Here is an 18,380-nt window from a genome sequence, read left to right on the forward strand (position 1 = left end):
GGGTCGCACAAGCAACCCAAAAAAAACACAAAAAAAAAAGAAAAAAAAAGAAAACCCCAGATGCCTGTATGCCTGTCAAAAAAGTCTCCCCCCCCCCCCCCCCCCCAAGATCTGGAGGTTAGTCCTTTGACTACTGGGAAGCAGCCTATGGAACGAATTCCGGCGCATCGCTTAAACAGGTAGATACAAGACAGTCGCCATGGAAAGAAATCAGTCATGCCCCTCATATCAAGCATCCTTCGTTGACTTTAGCTCCACATTCGACTCAAGCCCCCGAAGCACGTCTATACCACTCACCCTTTCTTTTTCTTGAGCTCCCCACAATGATACCTCTCCGCGTCGGCCCACGTACCATACAATCAACCCCCGAAGCAAAGAAACGTGGTAAAAAAAGGAAGAAAACGGGTTTTGTGCGCCGTGCGTTGCGTGGCCATGTCGATTAGTAATCGGTTGCGCTACCCTAAGCAGCTAATTTCCCGGATGAATCAGTTGATATTTTGAACTTGTGTTTCCTGAACGGCTCCAGCCTGTGGAGCATCTTGGTGGCGTGGCATTGGCAGGGGTCCTTCACACTTACGAGGAAGACAAGGATTGATCCAAGTGGATTCGGCCATGTTGCGGGGATCTTTGTAATGGGGATTCAGAGTTGCCTCACGGCTGCTGTGCTCCCTCCAATTATAAATACTCTCCAATCGTATGGGAATGCAAAACGCGATTAGTGACGCATCGAAGTCGTCGTGGTGGGGTCTCATGTCAGGCGTCCATTTTATCGCGTCGACTTTTTTCTTCATGACGTCGAGATAGGCTTTATAAGCTGCCTTGTCATTTTGATCGACCTCATATATGTAATGTTTTCCCGGAGTCAAGTGGCGGGAATGACGGTAGTCGATAAGGATGGAATCGTCATCTAATTTGACCGCGCGCTTGATTCGGTCTTTGCCCAATATTTCCGCGACCTTTCTAGTGAAACCCTTGTTCTCAACAATTACTTTTGGATCGGCTTGGGTGCTAAACGCCCAAGTAGTAGGCTTGGCCATGACATTGCTGAAAAAGACAGAAAGAACAAACAGAGCCGGAAAAGAAGGAGAGAGCATTGTGGAAAGTCTTGGTTTCAAAGAAATGGAGATAGTGGGCGGACACTGAAGATGATGATTGGAGGATGGAGAGTTGGAAGCAGAATAGGATGACAGACAATGCCACAAAGGATCCTATGGCTTATTTGAATCATTTGAGGGACCGACTGTCTCTGAACATGATCGCGAGGGGTAATGGCACATGAAAGAAACTTTGAGTTCTAGCTTTTTGTCGCTACTTTACCATACTTTTGCCAAATTATGCAATGGAGAGATAAATCAACTCTGGATTTAAATAGCTACATCGTCGGAGCTGCCGAGTCGAGCAACACTTGAATTTAATTACCATAGAAAATGCAGCAGTTGCTTTTCTTCTTTTCTGCAGTAAAATAGTTTTCTCGCCGGCGTCGGCGCCATTAGATATGGAGATAAGAAGAGCTTTGACCTTGTGATTCAACAATTGGCAACATAGGTCAACCGATTTAGCCCTTGGAGGGCACTATTCAATGTTGCCTATCATCTCTCATACTTGCTACAATAAGCCAATGGATTAAAGACAAAGCACGTCTTGCACTGGCAGATTTCCCAGCACGCCCACCGCGAGATTCTGATATTTTATGCATGCAGTCTGGGTAATACATGAATTTGGAGACCGAGAGAATCCAGCCAGATCCGGCGCTTGACAACGATTTGTCGTCAACTCATGCTCCTATTTCTGTATTGGCGCCCCCCATGGCTGCAAGGTTTCCTTCCAACTGTTGGTGGTCTTCCTTTTTGCATGTTTCTACGCGAAGGGAATCGGCCGCCCGCTCCACCAGCGCGGCGCTTTCATAAAGCACATAGAGCTTTGCAACTTCTTCCGCCTTTGCTCTAACCTGGGAGCCATGCCAGGAGGGGTTGGGCCGGAGCCGATGAGATTTTGTCCTCGCCATGACCCCAGGCGTGCAGCACGACCGTAAAGGCTTCCCAGTGTGGGTTGCGGCTACCAACGCGTATATATGCGTTGTGTTCGCCGATGAATTGAACAAGATGAAAGGCTTGGCATTCGGCAGTGGCCTGCATGTTTCCAGTCTGGGAGGGAGACAGAACGTTGCAAGAGAAAACAATCAAAGCAAACAGCAAGACCTTTGCCAAGAGAAGAAGTCTAGATGAGTGCAGTCGAGACATTGTTTTCCCGAGCATGGCATGCCTCGTAGCTTAAGTCGACGTAATCACGTAGCGTTGGAAAGAACATTACCTTAGCGTGAGACGTTGGCAGTCGCAACCTGGCGCCTTTGTTTTGCACAATTGCTATGGCTGATGCAGCCAGTGGACATTGGTTTTCCTGCATGGCAGGACGTGCGCAAAGAGTTCGTTCTTGGCGGAGTGAGGAGGCGCGGTCGAATTACTGTTGCCAAGAATTGTTGGAGCTAGACAAAAACCCAAGACGGCAGTGAACGGCATCTGACCGAGGAGGGCTTGGCTTTGATGGCCCATGCTTGAGTGGGACTTGATCGATTATTCTGAACTAGGTAGATAGTTGGTCGCGGGAACTGCCGCCCAAAAGCGACAGCCCAAGATAGGGTAGGTGACTACCCCCTGAAATCTCTATTATACCATTCGCAATGTCACCTCCTGTGCTGCGCACATCAACCTTTTTTTCCAGTCTGACCAAAAAGGAGCATTGGATCATTCGTCCGATGCGGCCATGCTAGGCAGCTTGTAACATTGCTATCCCGACTGTGGCTGTACGTGGTAAAAATACGCGGTGAGAAAGCCGGTCAAGGGCTTTGATGAATGCTTCTTGGGACCTGTCCCAAGCCTGCAAAGCCAACAAATTTCCTCACTTTCCCCGCCAACAACAAGTGGTCCCCAAACACGACATACACAAGTTGACAAGGAATGACGACGATTCTGTGGGAAAGAAATGCTGTGGTTTGTCTATTTTTGGCAATTTCTTACGTCCATCCACCTCGTGAGTGGCGCCATGCGTGTTCTTGGTGTTCTTGGACTTCTTGGTATGTCTTGGTAACCCCCCATCCGCCCTGGAATTTGGCCTTGAGACCACGTCAAAAGAGGGTACAGCCAAGTCTGGGGCGATCATCACGTTTTCCACGGTACCCAGTCAAAGGGAGTGACAAAAGGAAAAAAGAAACACCCGCGATGTTGTTTCCAACCTCTGCCCATCTCCAAGCATCTCCACACCCAATGATTTGCCCGACAGAGCCCCCGACACGCGGGGCCCCGGATTGATGAGCGGGCGGTGTGGTCGCGGTGCATAAAGCCGGGGTCTTGCATCTTGCCTCGATATGTCCAGATGGTCCCTCTTATCTTGTCTCATTTCTACTTGGTTCAGTGATTGTGCAGCTGGCGAGCATACTAACGTTGCGTACCCCCTGTTCGGCACCCCCCCTGTTCGGCACCCTGAAAATCTAACAACGAAATGCCTACTTTTATAAACTGATTTAAATATAAAATTATCAACGGACAAAAATACAATCGTTTTCACGCTTCTCCGGTTCATTAACCTCTTCTTCATCAGCTAAAGGTTCCAAATTTTCTATATCATTTTCCTGCAATCCAATAATGTTCTGTTTGTTAACCAAAAGCTCGTTTGGATCCGGAACCACCCTCCTCCTTTTAACCGGCCGTATTGCCTCCAGTTGTGCTTCCAATAAGCTGATTTTTTGCTGGGCGCTAGCCAAAAGGGTATCTTTGGCTTCGAAGCTTTTTTGGACTTTTGCAAATAAAAGACGTGAAGTAGCGTTGGTTTTGTTGGATTGGGAAAGTTTTTGCAGTTGAAGTCGGATATCTCGGGTCGTTTTAGGGGTTTTCCAAATAAGTAAAGACGGGTCGTTAATTTTTTGGGCTGGGCTTTCCGGTGTTTTATCCCTTTGCAAACCGTTGTTTTTATCTTTTATAACGTTGGCGTTGCTATTTTCTAACAAAAAAGGGCTTAAAAGTGGTTTAACCAAGTTTACCGGCCATAACCCCGTTGTACGCCAACCAGATTGAATGGTTTTTGCTATAAATGCTTTTAATCTGGCTTTTCGATAACAAAGTAGGAAATTTCGTTTTCCAATAACTGTTGAACAGCAAAATTGGCTAACAAATCCAAGTTGACGTCGATAAGCTTCTTTTAACGGCCCAAAAACCGATAGATCCAATGGTTGAAGAACGTGTGACGAATGAGGGGGTAAATATAGGAGTTGAATATTATTTTGCAAGCAAAGAAGCATAAATTCGTCCGTTATATGTGATCCATGGCCATCCAAAACTAATAACCGCTTTTCAGGGGTTAAAGGTTGGGTATACGGAATAAACACCTTTTTTAACCATTCGATAGCCGTTTGGTTATTTGTCCACCCGTTTTCGGTTGCATGAAATTGCCAATTATCGAAAGGGCTTAAATCCGTGGGAAACCATTGTTGTTGTACGTTTTTTCCCTTAAATATAACGAGGGGAGGGAGGGCAACGCCCGTAGCCGATATACATTCGATTATAGTCGTCCAACCACGCGTTCCGGGCTCTTTTCGTTGCAACGGCCGGATCCCGTTAAGCCCTAATACTAGGCCATTAGATCCTTTGCCTTCCATTATACCGGTTTCGTCCATATTCCAACGGTTTTCCGGTTTAATAGCGTTAATAACCGGGTTCGTAATATAAAGCCACCAAGATTTAATTACCTCCGTAGTAGCGCCATTAACCCGGGCGTTATCTATTCGACGGGGCCTTTGGGCTTTAAGGATTGGATAACGAGCCAAAAAACGAGTTATCCAACGTTTTCCAAGGCCTTTTGTCTCTCCGGCGGCTTGAAGAATTCGTTCGGCAAAAAAGCGTAATTCTTGATGCGTTGGCGGAAGCCCTAAAGCTGTTTGGGTAAGTACCCAATCAGCCAAATGCTTTTCCTGTTCCGTGGAAAGCCTTTGAAAAGGGCTTTGTGCTTTTTTATAAGGTTGAGAACCTTTAAGTCGACTTTGAAGTGTAGACCTAGGTATTCCCCATTTTCGGGAGGTTTTTGCAATTGGATTGCCATTATTGACGTCGTTAATTGCAGATATAAGCTGTTTTTCAGTATATTGCTTCATTGGAAAATGGAGAATTAAAATCAGAAAAAAGTAAATCCAAAAGTGACAGATTCATCGAGATATTTATAATAGAAGTTGGAGGATAAAAATAAAAGTGTTGTTATTTTTGGGTGCCGAACAGGGGGGGTGCCGAACAGGGGGTACGCAACGTTAGTAAATTAGCATTCGGTGAAGCCGATTTATAGGTTGAATGAAGAGTTGTTTAGATTTGATAACGTAGCCTCAATCTAGAACTAGTAAATCTTCTGCGCCCAAAGCATCAAGCTTATCTTTCCAAGATATCAGCCGGATATTCAGATGGTTGAAAACAGAAATTAGAGTACGCCAAATAATTTAAACCACAATGGGCCTCACAGCGGCATTTAGCAATAGGGCTGGCAGAGACAAGACAAGGAAGCTAGCCGCGCAAAGATTGGGTAGGCGGATGACAAGTTCCGACGTGAGGGCATGGTACAGGGTTCCGCCTTGTCCGACCAAGGCTCTGCAACTCGTGCATTTCGTGGGCCATGAATCCGGGGCTAGGATTTTCCTGTCCGGTTGTATCTGCATGAGATTAGTATCTTGCGAATTATGCTTTAAATCAAGGCAGGATTTGTTATAGACTTGCATGGAAAGACTCTCGTGACTAATGGGACTACTGAACATCATAACACCAAGTCAGCTGTTGATTATCATAATTTCGGAGTTATTTATATTCTCTATTTCTATAATATGCACATCATAAGACTATAATATGGGTGGAATATTATTTTTAGAATAAATAAAATCTGTGCAGCACTGAAGGGTATATAAAGTCCTCTCGAGCTCTCCAGTCTAGTCTTTATTTCTCTCTGTTTCCCATCCAGCTCTTCACAGCCAGATTACCCCATTACTCAAGCGCCTCTCACCAGTTCTTCTCGAAAAATGCACTTCAGCTCTTTTCTCCCCTTCCTCCTCGTCGGCGTTATGGCGGCGCCCATGCCAGCTACCGAGCAAGCTCCGGGCGCCCTCGAGGCTCGCAGCAGCGGCTGGGGCGGTTTTCCAGTGTGGGATGGCCAGGACTGGACATCTCCTCCTCCCTCGCCTCCCTCCTCACCCGACCGCTCCGACTCTCCTCCCCCGTCTAAGAGGCCACGGACCGGCTAGGCCCAACGCCCGGTAGCCGTTCATCAATAGCTCCACTGGAACCGCTCCATTACAAAAGCCGGAAGCCCATGGCCTGCCTTTTCAAACGGGGTTGACTTTGAGGGTTGGTACGGCATGAGGACCCCGACGTATCAAAACTTGGTCACAACATGGGAAAGGACAGATAATTAACCCAGCGGCTGGAATTTTGCCGAGACTCGCTTTTGACCTTTCTTTCGAACAACCCTGTTTTGGTTGTGCTTTTGTGCTTTCTTCTTTTCCCTTTTTGTTTGCTGGCTTCTTTCGGGGCTTTTTCCTTGTTCTTGTTTTAACTTTGTCTTTTTTCCTTTTATTGTTTATTATTTTGAGACTGCCTTTCGCTTTTGTCTTTGGCTTCTCCTTTAGATTCCTTGGCGGTCGCTTTTTGTGTGATTCGGCGTCTTTGGTGCTGTACATTTTTATAAACCTTTGCAAAATATAGACCGCGCTGTTATTGTTTCACGTGGGGCCAAATTGGTGCTCACCTGAGTGAGGACTGGAGAATGCTCGGTGTTGTACGTTTTCTATGTTTGTCGAATGCAGCCAGTCGTGCTTATCAGTCCAAGTCTAGCATGTACAAAACCTCCAAGAAAAGTTGGCAAAGCAAATCAGAAAGGCAATAAGTAGCGATAAGATGGCTGCGGGCATTCTCGATGCATGACTGTTTTTGTTGCTGCCGATCAAGTTGGGTCTATTTAGGCTGGCCGGGACCTGGTTCCCTCCACATAGATGACAGTAGTGATATAGGGAGCATATGTATTAGGGCGAGGTGGGGCCCAATCAATATCATCGTGTAAAGCCTCTTTGCTGCGACTCACGTGAATGGTGAACTGTACCTGTCCGCCCAGGGAACTCTGGGAAAAAGACAGCGAATTAATAAGCTGCAACCTAAATCTGATGGGTATATTGCTGTGCGTCAAGAATTCAGAGATAAATATAGCTGTATCTATCTTATATTGAGCCCCTGTCAATGAATGATCCACGCCGGTGCTGTGGGGAAAAGGGAACGCGGCCCCTGAGGTGCCGCAGCACTCGCCATCAATCTTGAATGCCGTTGCCTACAACTTTCCAACCGCTTCAAATAGAAACCTTCCTTGTAAATGCGCTGGCCGTACCATATACTAGTAAGTATAATCCCAATGGCGACTTTAATGCTGGTTCAAGGTACCAAGGTGCTTATTAACATACATTCAGTCAATCCATGGCTGCTGTAGACAGTGCCCCTCCACCTTTGCGCCGAGTTGTGCTCTGTTGATGCTCCAGCGGTGTGCATCAGCTCATCAGCAATCGAGGCGACGTAGTCATCACAAGAGTCGGATAAAGAAGGTAACTAGCTCATGTATCAGCCTCCACCCCAGTGCCGAGGTGAATGGAGTTCGCCAGATTTTCCCACGTTGTTTTTCGCATCCTCGGCCCACTGAAGAACTGCCGAACTGTGATAATCCTACCGGTCACGCTGAAGCTCGACTGCAAATGCAACTCTCCGATGAGGGGAACTGGGCCCATCCTTGATATCGCCTTGGGGAATTGCCGATTTTGACGCACGTCACAATCACCATCGGTTCTGAACAGAGGGCATGCTTTTTGTCAATGGTTGATTTTTCGACCCATAAATTCGATTAGCAGCTACCTAATCGAGCTTCGGAGACATCCGTTGCCTGGTTGCCAGGCTCCAGCACGAGTGGAGCTTTCAATGCTTATTTGCGATTCCCAATTTCACTAGCTGCCATCCGGGTCATGCTTCGTCTCTGCTTTAGGAAGGAAGCTGGAATCGCTCTGACCGGTTCGTACCTAAACAAGGTGGGCTTCGTTGATCTCGGGAGCAGGACGCGATGGGCGGGCGATAGGGCCAAACCATAAGTAGGAGCCCTGGTTCGCGATGGCTTGGCGATCTCTGGCCCGTTCTCGTTACTTTTTATTCTCAACTCGACTTTGAAAACAAAGCACAGGGGGGGCAACAAGCAAGTAATTGGATCGAAACAAAAAAAGTAAAAGAAAAGAAAAGCTCAGACCATCACAGCCCAGTCGCAAACATGCAGTTCTCTCTCGCCATCCTCACCACGCTTTTCCTCGGCACCGCCACCGCCGCCGCCCTGCCCGCCGCGCCCGAGGGCCAGGCCGCGGCCGCCAAGACCCTCGTCAAGGTCAACCTCCCCGCGCCCGACAACTGGCTGACGGGCTCGCGTCTTTTCCCTGCCAACATCATCGCCTCGTACAACGCCGAGCTCAAGGACTACGCAACGGCCGACGCCTGGAACGCTTTTGTCCTGGACAAGTGCCAAAGCTTCACGGCCTGCACCTCGACTGCCAGCTACCAGGGTAGGTTTTTTTTTTTTCTTTTTTTTTTTTCTGTCACTCAGTTGTATACTGGCCATCCAAAAACCACCATGAGCATGACACGCTGACAAACTGCGAATCTCGCTGCACAGCCATCAACAGCGGCAGCACAGGCGGCCGCTACTGGTTCGGCGAGGTTTACCGTGGTGGCGCCACCACCCCCGCCGACTATGAGCGCGTTCCTGACGCGGCCTTTGGCGTGACCAACTCGCAGATGTATACCATCCAGGCTTAGAGAGGGAAACCTTGTTTTGGGGGTTATTTGTTTCTCCTTTTTTTGTCTTCTTCTCGCTTGCGCTCTCTTCCGTTCTCAAGGTGGTATAGCCAGGCCGCGTACATAGTCGCATGAAACCGGTTTATTAATGTAATTTAGCATGGCCTTAATAACAGAAAATCAGGATCAACCTTGGGGTTGGCGCTAATGCAGTGAGAAAAGTATGGTGATTTGAAGGCAGATGGAAAAGCAGCAGCACAAGAAACGAAGGGGGGTAATGGCCTGATAATCCTAGCTACGTCGTTCACCCATCACACCCAATCGATACATTATATCAAAGCCAGGATTGCAGCAGTTAGCGTCGACGATTACGCCCAAAAAGGCCAAGGCCTTCATCTGAGTGCCGGACATTCAGCCCGACAAAGTCAAAAACCCACCAGGTTTTAGGTACCTGCTCAATCCCAGAGCGGACTTTATCGGTTTTTATTTTCTAGCGTCGCGGTACGGACGCGGGTCCGCATTGTAGCTTTGTTCGCGTCGCGGGCAAACCCTTTTCTTGTTGCCGCGGGTTCTTGTTCCCGCGGGTCTGCCCGATCGGGTAATCCATCGTCGGGGACGAATATCGCAGTCGTCAATTCCTGCCGTTAGTGTCACGTATCGTGATTGGGAGAGTTATAAACAACCTGGTCTGGGCGAGAAGAATGTTATCAGGAGCGAGAAACTCATGAGCTGCTGTTGATATCCTGAAACCATCTCGCTAGCAGGTACGCGTTACTTTATTCCCCTCGTGCGTGCTAGGCTAGAGCAGTTGAATGCAGCTCGATTCTCATTTGGGTAAGGTAGCTCGGCGACAAGGCAGACCTGCCTCCAACAACGGAGATCTCGAGATGATGGGCCCGTCAGCTTCGCCCGCGGACATGGCATACTTGTTATCTAACACGACCGGAAATCTCGGAGCACGAGGGCGCGCGGAAAATTGAAATTGACTGACACGCAGAATACCCTTTCCCTCCACTAGCGTCCTTGAAGCCACGTGCCAATACCCCAGGAGGAATTCAAACGTGGACGCCGTATTTTCGATACGAAGGCTGTCCTGCGAGCGGATTCATTGGCTGCACGGAATTTTCCGATGATGGGATCCCGGCCCAGGAAGCACTGCCTCCAAGTCCGTCGGCCACTGGCCCATGCTTTGGGCAATGGATCCTTGTTGATCCCAAGTAGCGGGTAAACATTGGATAACCTCCAAGAGGGCAGAACTATTTCGAAAGGATTCCGTAGGAGTTTAACTGCCGCGGCTCCAGCTCTTTTTGCGTTTTACAGCTGATCTTATCCTTTTATTTTGTTTCTTTTTTCATCTTCACTTTTCTGTTTTTGCTGAGCAGCGGGACAAGCATAGATCTGGTTTGTTCCAACCCTATAACGTTGCGTACCCCCTGTTCGGCACCCCCCCTGTTCGGCACCCTGAAAATCTAACAACGAAATGCCTACTTTTATAAACTGATTTAAATATAAAATTATCAACGGACAAAAATACAATCGTTTTCACGCTTCTCCGGTTCATTAACCTCTTCTTCATCAGCTAAAGGTTCCAAATTTTCTATATCATTTTCCTGCAATCCAATAATGTTCTGTTTGTTAACCAAAAGCTCGTTTGGATCCGGAACCACCCTCCTCCTTTTAACCGGCCGTATTGCCTCCAGTTGTGCTTCCAATAAGCTGATTTTTTGCTGGGCGCTAGCCAAAAGGGTATCTTTGGCTTCGAAGCTTTTTTGGACTTTTGCAAATAAAAGACGTGAAGTAGCGTTGGTTTTGTTGGATTGGGAAAGTTTTTGCAGTTGAAGTCGGATATCTCGGGTCGTTTTAGGGGTTTTCCAAATAAGTAAAGACGGGTCGTTAATTTTTTGGGCTGGGCTTTCCGGTGTTTTATCCCTTTGCAAACCGTTGTTTTTATCTTTTATAACGTTGGCGTTGCTATTTTCTAACAAAAAAGGGCTTAAAAGTGGTTTAACCAAGTTTACCGGCCATAACCCCGTTGTACGCCAACCAGATTGAATGGTTTTTGCTATAAATGCTTTTAATCTGGCTTTTCGATAACAAAGTAGGAAATTTCGTTTTCCAATAACTGTTGAACAGCAAAATTGGCTAACAAATCCAAGTTGACGTCGATAAGCTTCTTTTAACGGCCCAAAAACCGATAGATCCAATGGTTGAAGAACGTGTGACGAATGAGGGGGTAAATATAGGAGTTGAATATTATTTTGCAAGCAAAGAAGCATAAATTCGTCCGTTATATGTGATCCATGGCCATCCAAAACTAATAACCGCTTTTCAGGGGTTAAAGGTTGGGTATACGGAATAAACACCTTTTTTAACCATTCGATAGCCGTTTGGTTATTTGTCCACCCGTTTTCGGTTGCATGAAATTGCCAATTATCGAAAGGGCTTAAATCCGTGGGAAACCATTGTTGTTGTACGTTTTTTCCCTTAAATATAACGAGGGGAGGGAGGGCAACGCCCGTAGCCGATATACATTCGATTATAGTCGTCCAACCACGCGTTCCGGGCTCTTTTCGTTGCAACGGCCGGATCCCGTTAAGCCCTAATACTAGGCCATTAGATCCTTTGCCTTCCATTATACCGGTTTCGTCCATATTCCAACGGTTTTCCGGTTTAATAGCGTTAATAACCGGGTTCGTAATATAAAGCCACCAAGATTTAATTACCTCCGTAGTAGCGCCATTAACCCGGGCGTTATCTATTCGACGGGGCCTTTGGGCTTTAAGGATTGGATAACGAGCCAAAAAACGAGTTATCCAACGTTTTCCAAGGCCTTTTGTCTCTCCGGCGGCTTGAAGAATTCGTTCGGCAAAAAAGCGTAATTCTTGATGCGTTGGCGGAAGCCCTAAAGCTGTTTGGGTAAGTACCCAATCAGCCAAATGCTTTTCCTGTTCCGTGGAAAGCCTTTGAAAAGGGCTTTGTGCTTTTTTATAAGGTTGAGAACCTTTAAGTCGACTTTGAAGTGTAGACCTAGGTATTCCCCATTTTCGGGAGGTTTTTGCAATTGGATTGCCATTATTGACGTCGTTAATTGCAGATATAAGCTGTTTTTCAGTATATTGCTTCATTGGAAAATGGAGAATTAAAATCAGAAAAAAGTAAATCCAAAAGTGACAGATTCATCGAGATATTTATAATAGAAGTTGGAGGATAAAAATAAAAGTGTTGTTATTTTTGGGTGCCGAACAGGGGGGGTGCCGAACAGGGGGTACGCAACGTTAGTCATGCCAACTTTGTTCGCCACATTTTTCGATTCGGAAAAAAGGGGAAAAAAAATAAAAGAAGTAAAGTAGGGCTTCCGCCGTTGTCATGCAGAAGAAGAGAGAAAATGACAAACGATAAGAAAAAAAAAAGGGTTCGGTAAAAGTACCGGAAACAAAAACCCAAAAAAGAATGATAGGGAGCAAAGAAGGTTAAGGTACTCCGAGGAGAGAATGGTCTGGATCCAGTTTGGTCCATGAATCGTCCACCTTTCTTTGGTCAACTCGCCGGCCCGAATTTTACCCCATAACCCTTAACGCGCAGGGACCTCGCCAAGTCATACTCCAAGCTCCGGTGGAAATAAAGAATCGAAAGAAAAAGATGCTTACGGCAGCAAGGGTAGCAACAGCCAGCCCCCCTCACAAGACCATCAAAAGAACCGCTCTTGCCCGTTTGAGAAGCTTATTTAAACTTCAAGCTACGTACGGAGTACGAAGTACGGAAAGTGATACGGGGGCATGTGATGTTTGGCTCGACTACAAAATTCCACAAAAGGAGATGCGGAAGTGAATGCCTCGCGTTCTAGCACTAATTAACATGTCGACCACGTGGGCAGATTTGTTGCCTTTTCTCTTCTTTAATAGTGGGGAGGGTGGCGAAGAAGAAAAGGACATCGACTCAGTCTGCCCATTCTTGTAGTCAAATCCGTACAAAATTTTGCTCACGTTGATTCACAAAGCAAGACAAAAAAAGAACAAAGCAAAAAAATAAAAATAAAAAAAAGGCAACGGGCCGGCATTTTCGCGGATTGGACGAAGGTGGCGTCATCATTTCCGAGTTTGGACGATTACAACGGGCTAGATAGGGCAGAGTGGTCGAACAAAGTCCCACGGCGGAGAAAAAGGCAAGGCCATGCTGAAAGGAGATCCAGTCCGACATACTTTATACAGCCAAGTAGGGAGCATCACGGTAAATAGGTCGGCAGTTGCCTGGTAGGGTAAAAGCCTCAGGAGCCGACAACCATGCAAACTGATGAGAACCTTTTTTCTTTCTCGCTCTCTCTTTCTCTCTATCTATCTTTTGCTGGGGTCGGCTGCATGTACCTCAACACTATCCATAGCTTGGCAAGCAGTCTTTGAGCTGAAACCACCGAGCAAAGTGTGCAAAGATGCTTCCCTCACCATGTATTATTTTTTTCTTCTTCTATTATCTTCGCCCCAGGTCTGAGCAGACAAACGTTCTATCTTGGTCATCCAATCAGCAGAGCTCCTGCGTTGATTTGGGTTTCTGTCCATACTCGGGGCGAAGCGGCCGGAAACGCGATTCGGTTGGCACACTAAACAGACGGGACGATGATTCTGGTCCTCTTCCTTGCATCCTTCAAGCGCCCCTCCATTTTTTTGGTTTATACCAGATACGGATTAGGTAGGGGGGCAGGGTGGTTTTCAGACGCATGGTTGAACGATGCAAAAAAAAGAAGGAAAAAAAAGAAAACAAGATCAGCGAGCTTATTTTTTTGTGGTTGGTGGATATAGCAGAACGACAATCAAGCTCCTTGATTCGAGTAAGCTACTTGGCTTATTGCTGTTTCCGAACTCCGATCTTCTGTCCAAATCCGTCCGTGAGCCTGACTTGAGGGTTTTTCTTTTGGGAACTGGTAGGAAAAAAGAGCAATACGCAGCCAGGCAAAGGAAAAAGGAATATACTTGGCTTCTCATTGGCCAGATGGCGCTGTTAATTTGCCCTAATTTACTCCTCGTCACAGTTCTAGGTGGGATCGCTCGAGTGGTTGGGCCGGTCATGGGAATCGTGCTTTCGCTGCCCAACGAACAAGTCCACGCGAGATCATTACAGTTCGGATAAATTCTGAACATCTTTGCACGGAGGGTCCAAGAGGGCCATTTTCTAAATGAGTGGCGTGCTCGAGGGTGTTGATATCGTTCCATGATCTGATTGTTAAGCATCGATTATCCGACGACTGGAGGTTTTGCACTTGGGATCAAGAATATGGTTCAGGTACAGGGTGTACTGCTGGAGCAGATATTTGGTTTACTGATCCTCATCCTCTTCCGAAAGAGTACGAATAGTAGTGTATGCATCAATGACCAATGTAAATGTGTTTTTTTTTTTGTGCGTGGTAGAGGATATTAGCAACGACAACTTTTGAAACACCAGAGTGGATCGTTCCGTCTATCCAAGACTGGCTTCTTTTCTCTAGCAGGCCCGATGTAGCACCTTCAGATCGATCGACTATTTCCAGAAAAGCATTAGCAGAACGATCAGCCCCATATTTGAGTGACTTGGCTGCTTCCGTTAGACCCAGGACCCCTGCAGTGTAAATCATCCACGACTCCTTGTCGACATCTCATCCATTACGTATTGAGTACTTTTCTGAAATGATTCGACGACTAGCTAGTCATGAATGTCAGCTTTGGTGTCACCTAGGGCGTTGGGGAACTTTTTGGATGCATCAAGGTCAATTTTGACTGTGACCCTGTGCTGTGTGCTGTCTTTACTACTCATCTACCTATGAAGGTCCGTTTTTTTTTTATTTCCCATGCTGGATATATGCGTTTCTCTCTTCCGAGAGACCCTGTAAGCATCGGATCCCACCTTTCGGAGATCTTGGCCTTGTGCACGCACCCGTCAGACACCTTGGAGCTGCCCTCCGTCTTGCTAGAGTCTCCTGATTGATCTTCGACCTGATAAAAACCCTAAAGCACCCGACACCCAGGGCGATTTCTAAAGCCAACACGGTACCCGGACGTTGAAGCAAAACCATCGCCGCTCGAAACGTCGAGGTCATTCAGGGCATCAATGGACGGCCACTCAAGGATCAAGACAGAAACGGGATTTGAGGAATCATTATAATCAGCACAGAAATGCCTGGATTCCAGAAGTGGTCCGACATGGCAGCGGTGGAGAGTGAAATAAACTACCAGCCGCCGCCGCCGGCATTGTCGTCGCCGTCGCCAAAAATCCTCCCAACCTTGGAAGCAGAAAGCGGCGACATCTTTGCGCCCCTGCCTTGGGGTTCGATCCAAGGACTCACGGTGGTTACGGTGGTTGCGTGCCTGTCGTTTTTGGCGTGCCTGGTCTTGTCGATATACATCACCTGGAAACTAATATCTTGGAACCTCCGACCGTTCCCGCCGACTCCACCAAGCCACCAACAATACGGCTCGATTCCCGACCCACGCTCACAGACCGCTCTCGAGTATGGCGGTGCCAACATACCACCGGAGCACCTGTGTCCCCAGATGGAGACCAGCGACGAGGCGCCCGACGTCGCCGACGAGAAGTCTCCCAGGGGCGTCAGGCTCTTTGTCGAGCGGCTGAGGAGGGACCCCCCGAACCAGTTCCTCATCCTCATCTGCAACCTCCTGTGGGCCGACGTTCTGCAGTGCCTGGCCTTTATGCTGAGCATCCACTGGGCGGCGCAGGGCAGCATCGACACGCGGAGCAGGATATGCTGGGCGCAGGGGTGGTTTCTCGCCATTGGTGATTTGGGCTCCAGCCTGATGATCACCGCCATCGCCTTTCACACCTACCTCGGGGTAGTCAAGAATTACCGGCCAACCACCTGGGCCTTTTACGTAGGGCTCGTTTCGATGTGGCTGATTAATTATTTGTTTGCCATGGTGGGAGTGGTTTTGACTTGGCGATCACAGTCGCCCTTGTTTGCGCCGGTGGGGGTCTGGGTAAGTTCCTTTTTTTTTTCTTTTTTTTTTTTGGTTCGTGTCGATGCGCAAAAAGGCGCCAGTTTCAAATTTCCCCAGATTGCTGTCGAGTATCGTTCTGACAAGGGGGTCGTTCAGTGTGGCCTCAACCCCGAACGTCAAGACATCCGACTATATCTCCACTACCTGTGGACATCCCTCTCCATCTTCGTCATCACCGTGGTCTACATCTACATATACATCTACCTGCAACGCAGCAAAGACCAGAGCAGCACGGGCCAGCACTACCCCTACGGCCCTTATCATAAAATGCCACCACGACCCAAGACACCCTCCCCCGCCAGTCGGGAATCCAAAAACAGCAGCCCAGCCAGGCTATCGACGCCACCAATCGTCCACTCCCCACCGAAAAACATGCCCGACGACGAAGGCACCACAACCGCCCAGACAACAACAATAAACTTCAAGAGCCGCTCCTCCACCTCCAACAGCTCCCGATCAAATAACAACAACAACAACAACAACAACAACAATAACATCAGCACGCGCAACCCGGCCTTCCTCCTCTACCCCCTAATCTTCATACTCTGCACGGCGCCGCTGTCCTTTTGCAGCCTGGCGGGGCGGTCCAGCGCCGGCGTGCCCCAGGGCTACCTCTGCTTCGCGGCGGTGATGCTCGGGGCTGAGGGGCTGCTGGACGCGCTGCTGTACGCGACGACGCGGCGGCCCATCATCTTCTCGGGCGAGCAGCCGCCCACGCAGGACACGGGCATCGACACGTTTGCGTTTGTGCGCACGCCGCCGGGGCGCAAGTTTGGCAACGTGGTGTTTGTGCGGGGCGGGGAGGCGGACGAGGAGGCGGGCCTGGGAGGGGAGCGAGGCGGTGGCGGTAATAACAACAACGGCACCAGCAGCAGCAGCAGCACCAGCAGCAGCAGCAGTGGCAGCAGCAGCGGCAGCGATGATGCGTCGCACGACCGCCGGCGCGTCGAGGTCAGCGAGGCCAAGCCGCAGCTTGCCGCCGGTCGGATGGGCGGGCTCTTCCAGGTGATGAGTTCCGACGGGAGGGAGCAGAGGAGGAAAAAGAAGGATAATCACCACCTTAGGGTCTCGGGCATGGACACCACGCGGTTGACTATACAGTGTGAGACGGTCATGAGCGTCTCGGTCGAGATGGACCCCGACATGATGAACCGGTCACAGGCGAGCTTGACGAGCGAATTTTCAGCGATCGACACGGCATACAGTGGGCCATCGAGGATATCACAGTCGTGATTTGCAGCGCCTTGTTTTTCCTGAGCTGTATATTTTTTTTTCCTTTCTTCTATCTTATTTTCTTCCGCTTCCCTTGAGCGAATGGAACCAACGTGTTACTGACCTCCAAAAATGGGGGGGCAGCCGGGCGATTTGTTTTTCCCTTGCCACAGCGCTGTAATCTGAACGCGAGGAAATGTCAACTAGTAGCCTGACTTTTAATGTAGCTTTCCAACAAGCTTTAATGATATTTTTGTTACATATTTGTTTGTACTTGTGTTTGTCCCTATTTCCCACCGTTGTCTCCAGTTCTTCCAGAAAGCCCCGGGCTTTTTGCGTCTGAACTTGTGGCCCCATCTACAATAGTGCTATAGTATGAACGCCTAGCCAGAACCCCCAAGACCAGAATTTCAGAGTAACAAAAACAGTGGATACAACCCATCCATCTACCACCTATGGTGCACTCGCGGTTTCTACTGGTAGCAGTTCGCACCATCTATTACTTGATGGGCAGACACATTTCGAAGTTCTGAACCAACAGCCGGCCGAGATCTCAGTTCCTTGTCCCTCTGCATGAGCTGCACCCAAGAAAAAAATCTGGCAACTCAGTAAACCGAAGAAAAGCACATGGGTGTCCATCAAAAGTGCCAAAAAAACCATTTGCCACCCGGCCCAACCCCACTACAGCCAGCCTCAACGTGCAAAATTGGCGATAAAAGATGGGATAAACCGGAGGAAAGCAACAGGAAACTCTACCTACTCCTGTCACGTGGAACTGCTAGTAGGCATGGATTCCTCCCCTCCATGCCGCCGATTATATCGGGATGTGGGTAGCTCCCCGGTCATGGTTGCGGGGGAGGCTCAGCACTTTGGGGCTTTGACAGAAGCTGAATGGCAAACCATCGGGGTGCACCAAGACGTCAATGTACCAGGTAGGAATTATCATGCAACAGTAGTACACCTTTTCGGGGATGCAAACCTGACTACTTGCGAAAAAATAGTACTCATCTGCCAGGCATTTTCGCGGTTCGCCTAGGCTGTCAGGGGTTACCCCTTGAACGTTTTGCTCGTGTGTTTACACGTACATGTTTTGTTTCATGTCTGTTGTTTCATTCGAACGCACTTGCTTTTGATCAGATAAATTCCCGACCACTCGATCTACTTGGTCGTGCCTCCATGCCAAAAGAAAAGAAGGGCTTTTTTTCTAAGTACGTGGTAACCTGTAGCTACCATGTGGACGCACGTTGCGGATGCTGTACATGTCAAAGAGTGACAAGTTTCCCACGCCCTGCAAGCATGGAACTACTCCTCAAATTGTCAGCTTTGCATGATTTTTTTTACTTGGCATTTAGCT

General features: G+C 48.2%; 4 protein-coding genes across 4 annotated transcripts; 3 read left to right on the forward strand and 1 right to left on the reverse strand.

Annotated features, from left to right (window-relative positions):
• Window positions 1-485: 485 nt before the first annotated feature.
• On the reverse strand, window positions 486-1,094 carry MGG_16323 (uncharacterized protein; the record flags this gene model as incomplete). The annotated part of the gene is made up of 1 exon (XM_003710107.1): window positions 486-1,094. The coding sequence occupies one exon, from the start codon at window positions 1,092-1,094 to the stop codon at window positions 486-488; it is 609 nt and encodes a 202-aa protein (XP_003710155.1).
• Window positions 1,095-8,316: 7,222 nt separating this feature from the next.
• On the forward strand, window positions 8,317-8,855 carry MGG_10542 (uncharacterized protein; the record flags this gene model as incomplete). The annotated part of the gene is made up of 2 exons (XM_003710108.1): window positions 8,317-8,602; window positions 8,713-8,855. The coding sequence occupies 2 exons, from the start codon at window positions 8,317-8,319 to the stop codon at window positions 8,853-8,855; spliced, it is 429 nt and encodes a 142-aa protein (XP_003710156.1).
• Window positions 8,856-15,352: 6,497 nt separating this feature from the next.
• MGG_10544 (uncharacterized protein) lies at window positions 15,353-17,047 on the forward strand (the record flags this gene model as incomplete). Its single annotated transcript, XM_003710109.1, has 2 exons — window positions 15,353-15,688; window positions 15,911-17,047. The coding sequence occupies 2 exons, from the start codon at window positions 15,353-15,355 to the stop codon at window positions 17,045-17,047; spliced, it is 1,473 nt and encodes a 490-aa protein (XP_003710157.1).
• A 766-nt stretch (window positions 17,048-17,813) lies between these two features.
• Window positions 17,814-18,062, forward strand: MGG_16324 (uncharacterized protein; the record flags this gene model as incomplete). Its single annotated transcript, XM_003710110.1, has 2 exons — window positions 17,814-17,958; window positions 18,028-18,062. 2 exons carry the CDS (start codon window positions 17,814-17,816, stop codon window positions 18,060-18,062), a joined length of 180 nt encoding a protein of 59 aa, XP_003710158.1.
• Window positions 18,063-18,380: the final 318 nt, after the last annotated feature.

The sequence above is a fragment of the Pyricularia oryzae genome, chromosome 1, assembly GCF_000002495.2.
Source record: "Pyricularia oryzae 70-15 chromosome 1, whole genome shotgun sequence".
Classification (NCBI taxonomy): domain Eukaryota; kingdom Fungi; phylum Ascomycota; class Sordariomycetes; order Magnaporthales; family Pyriculariaceae; genus Pyricularia; species Pyricularia oryzae.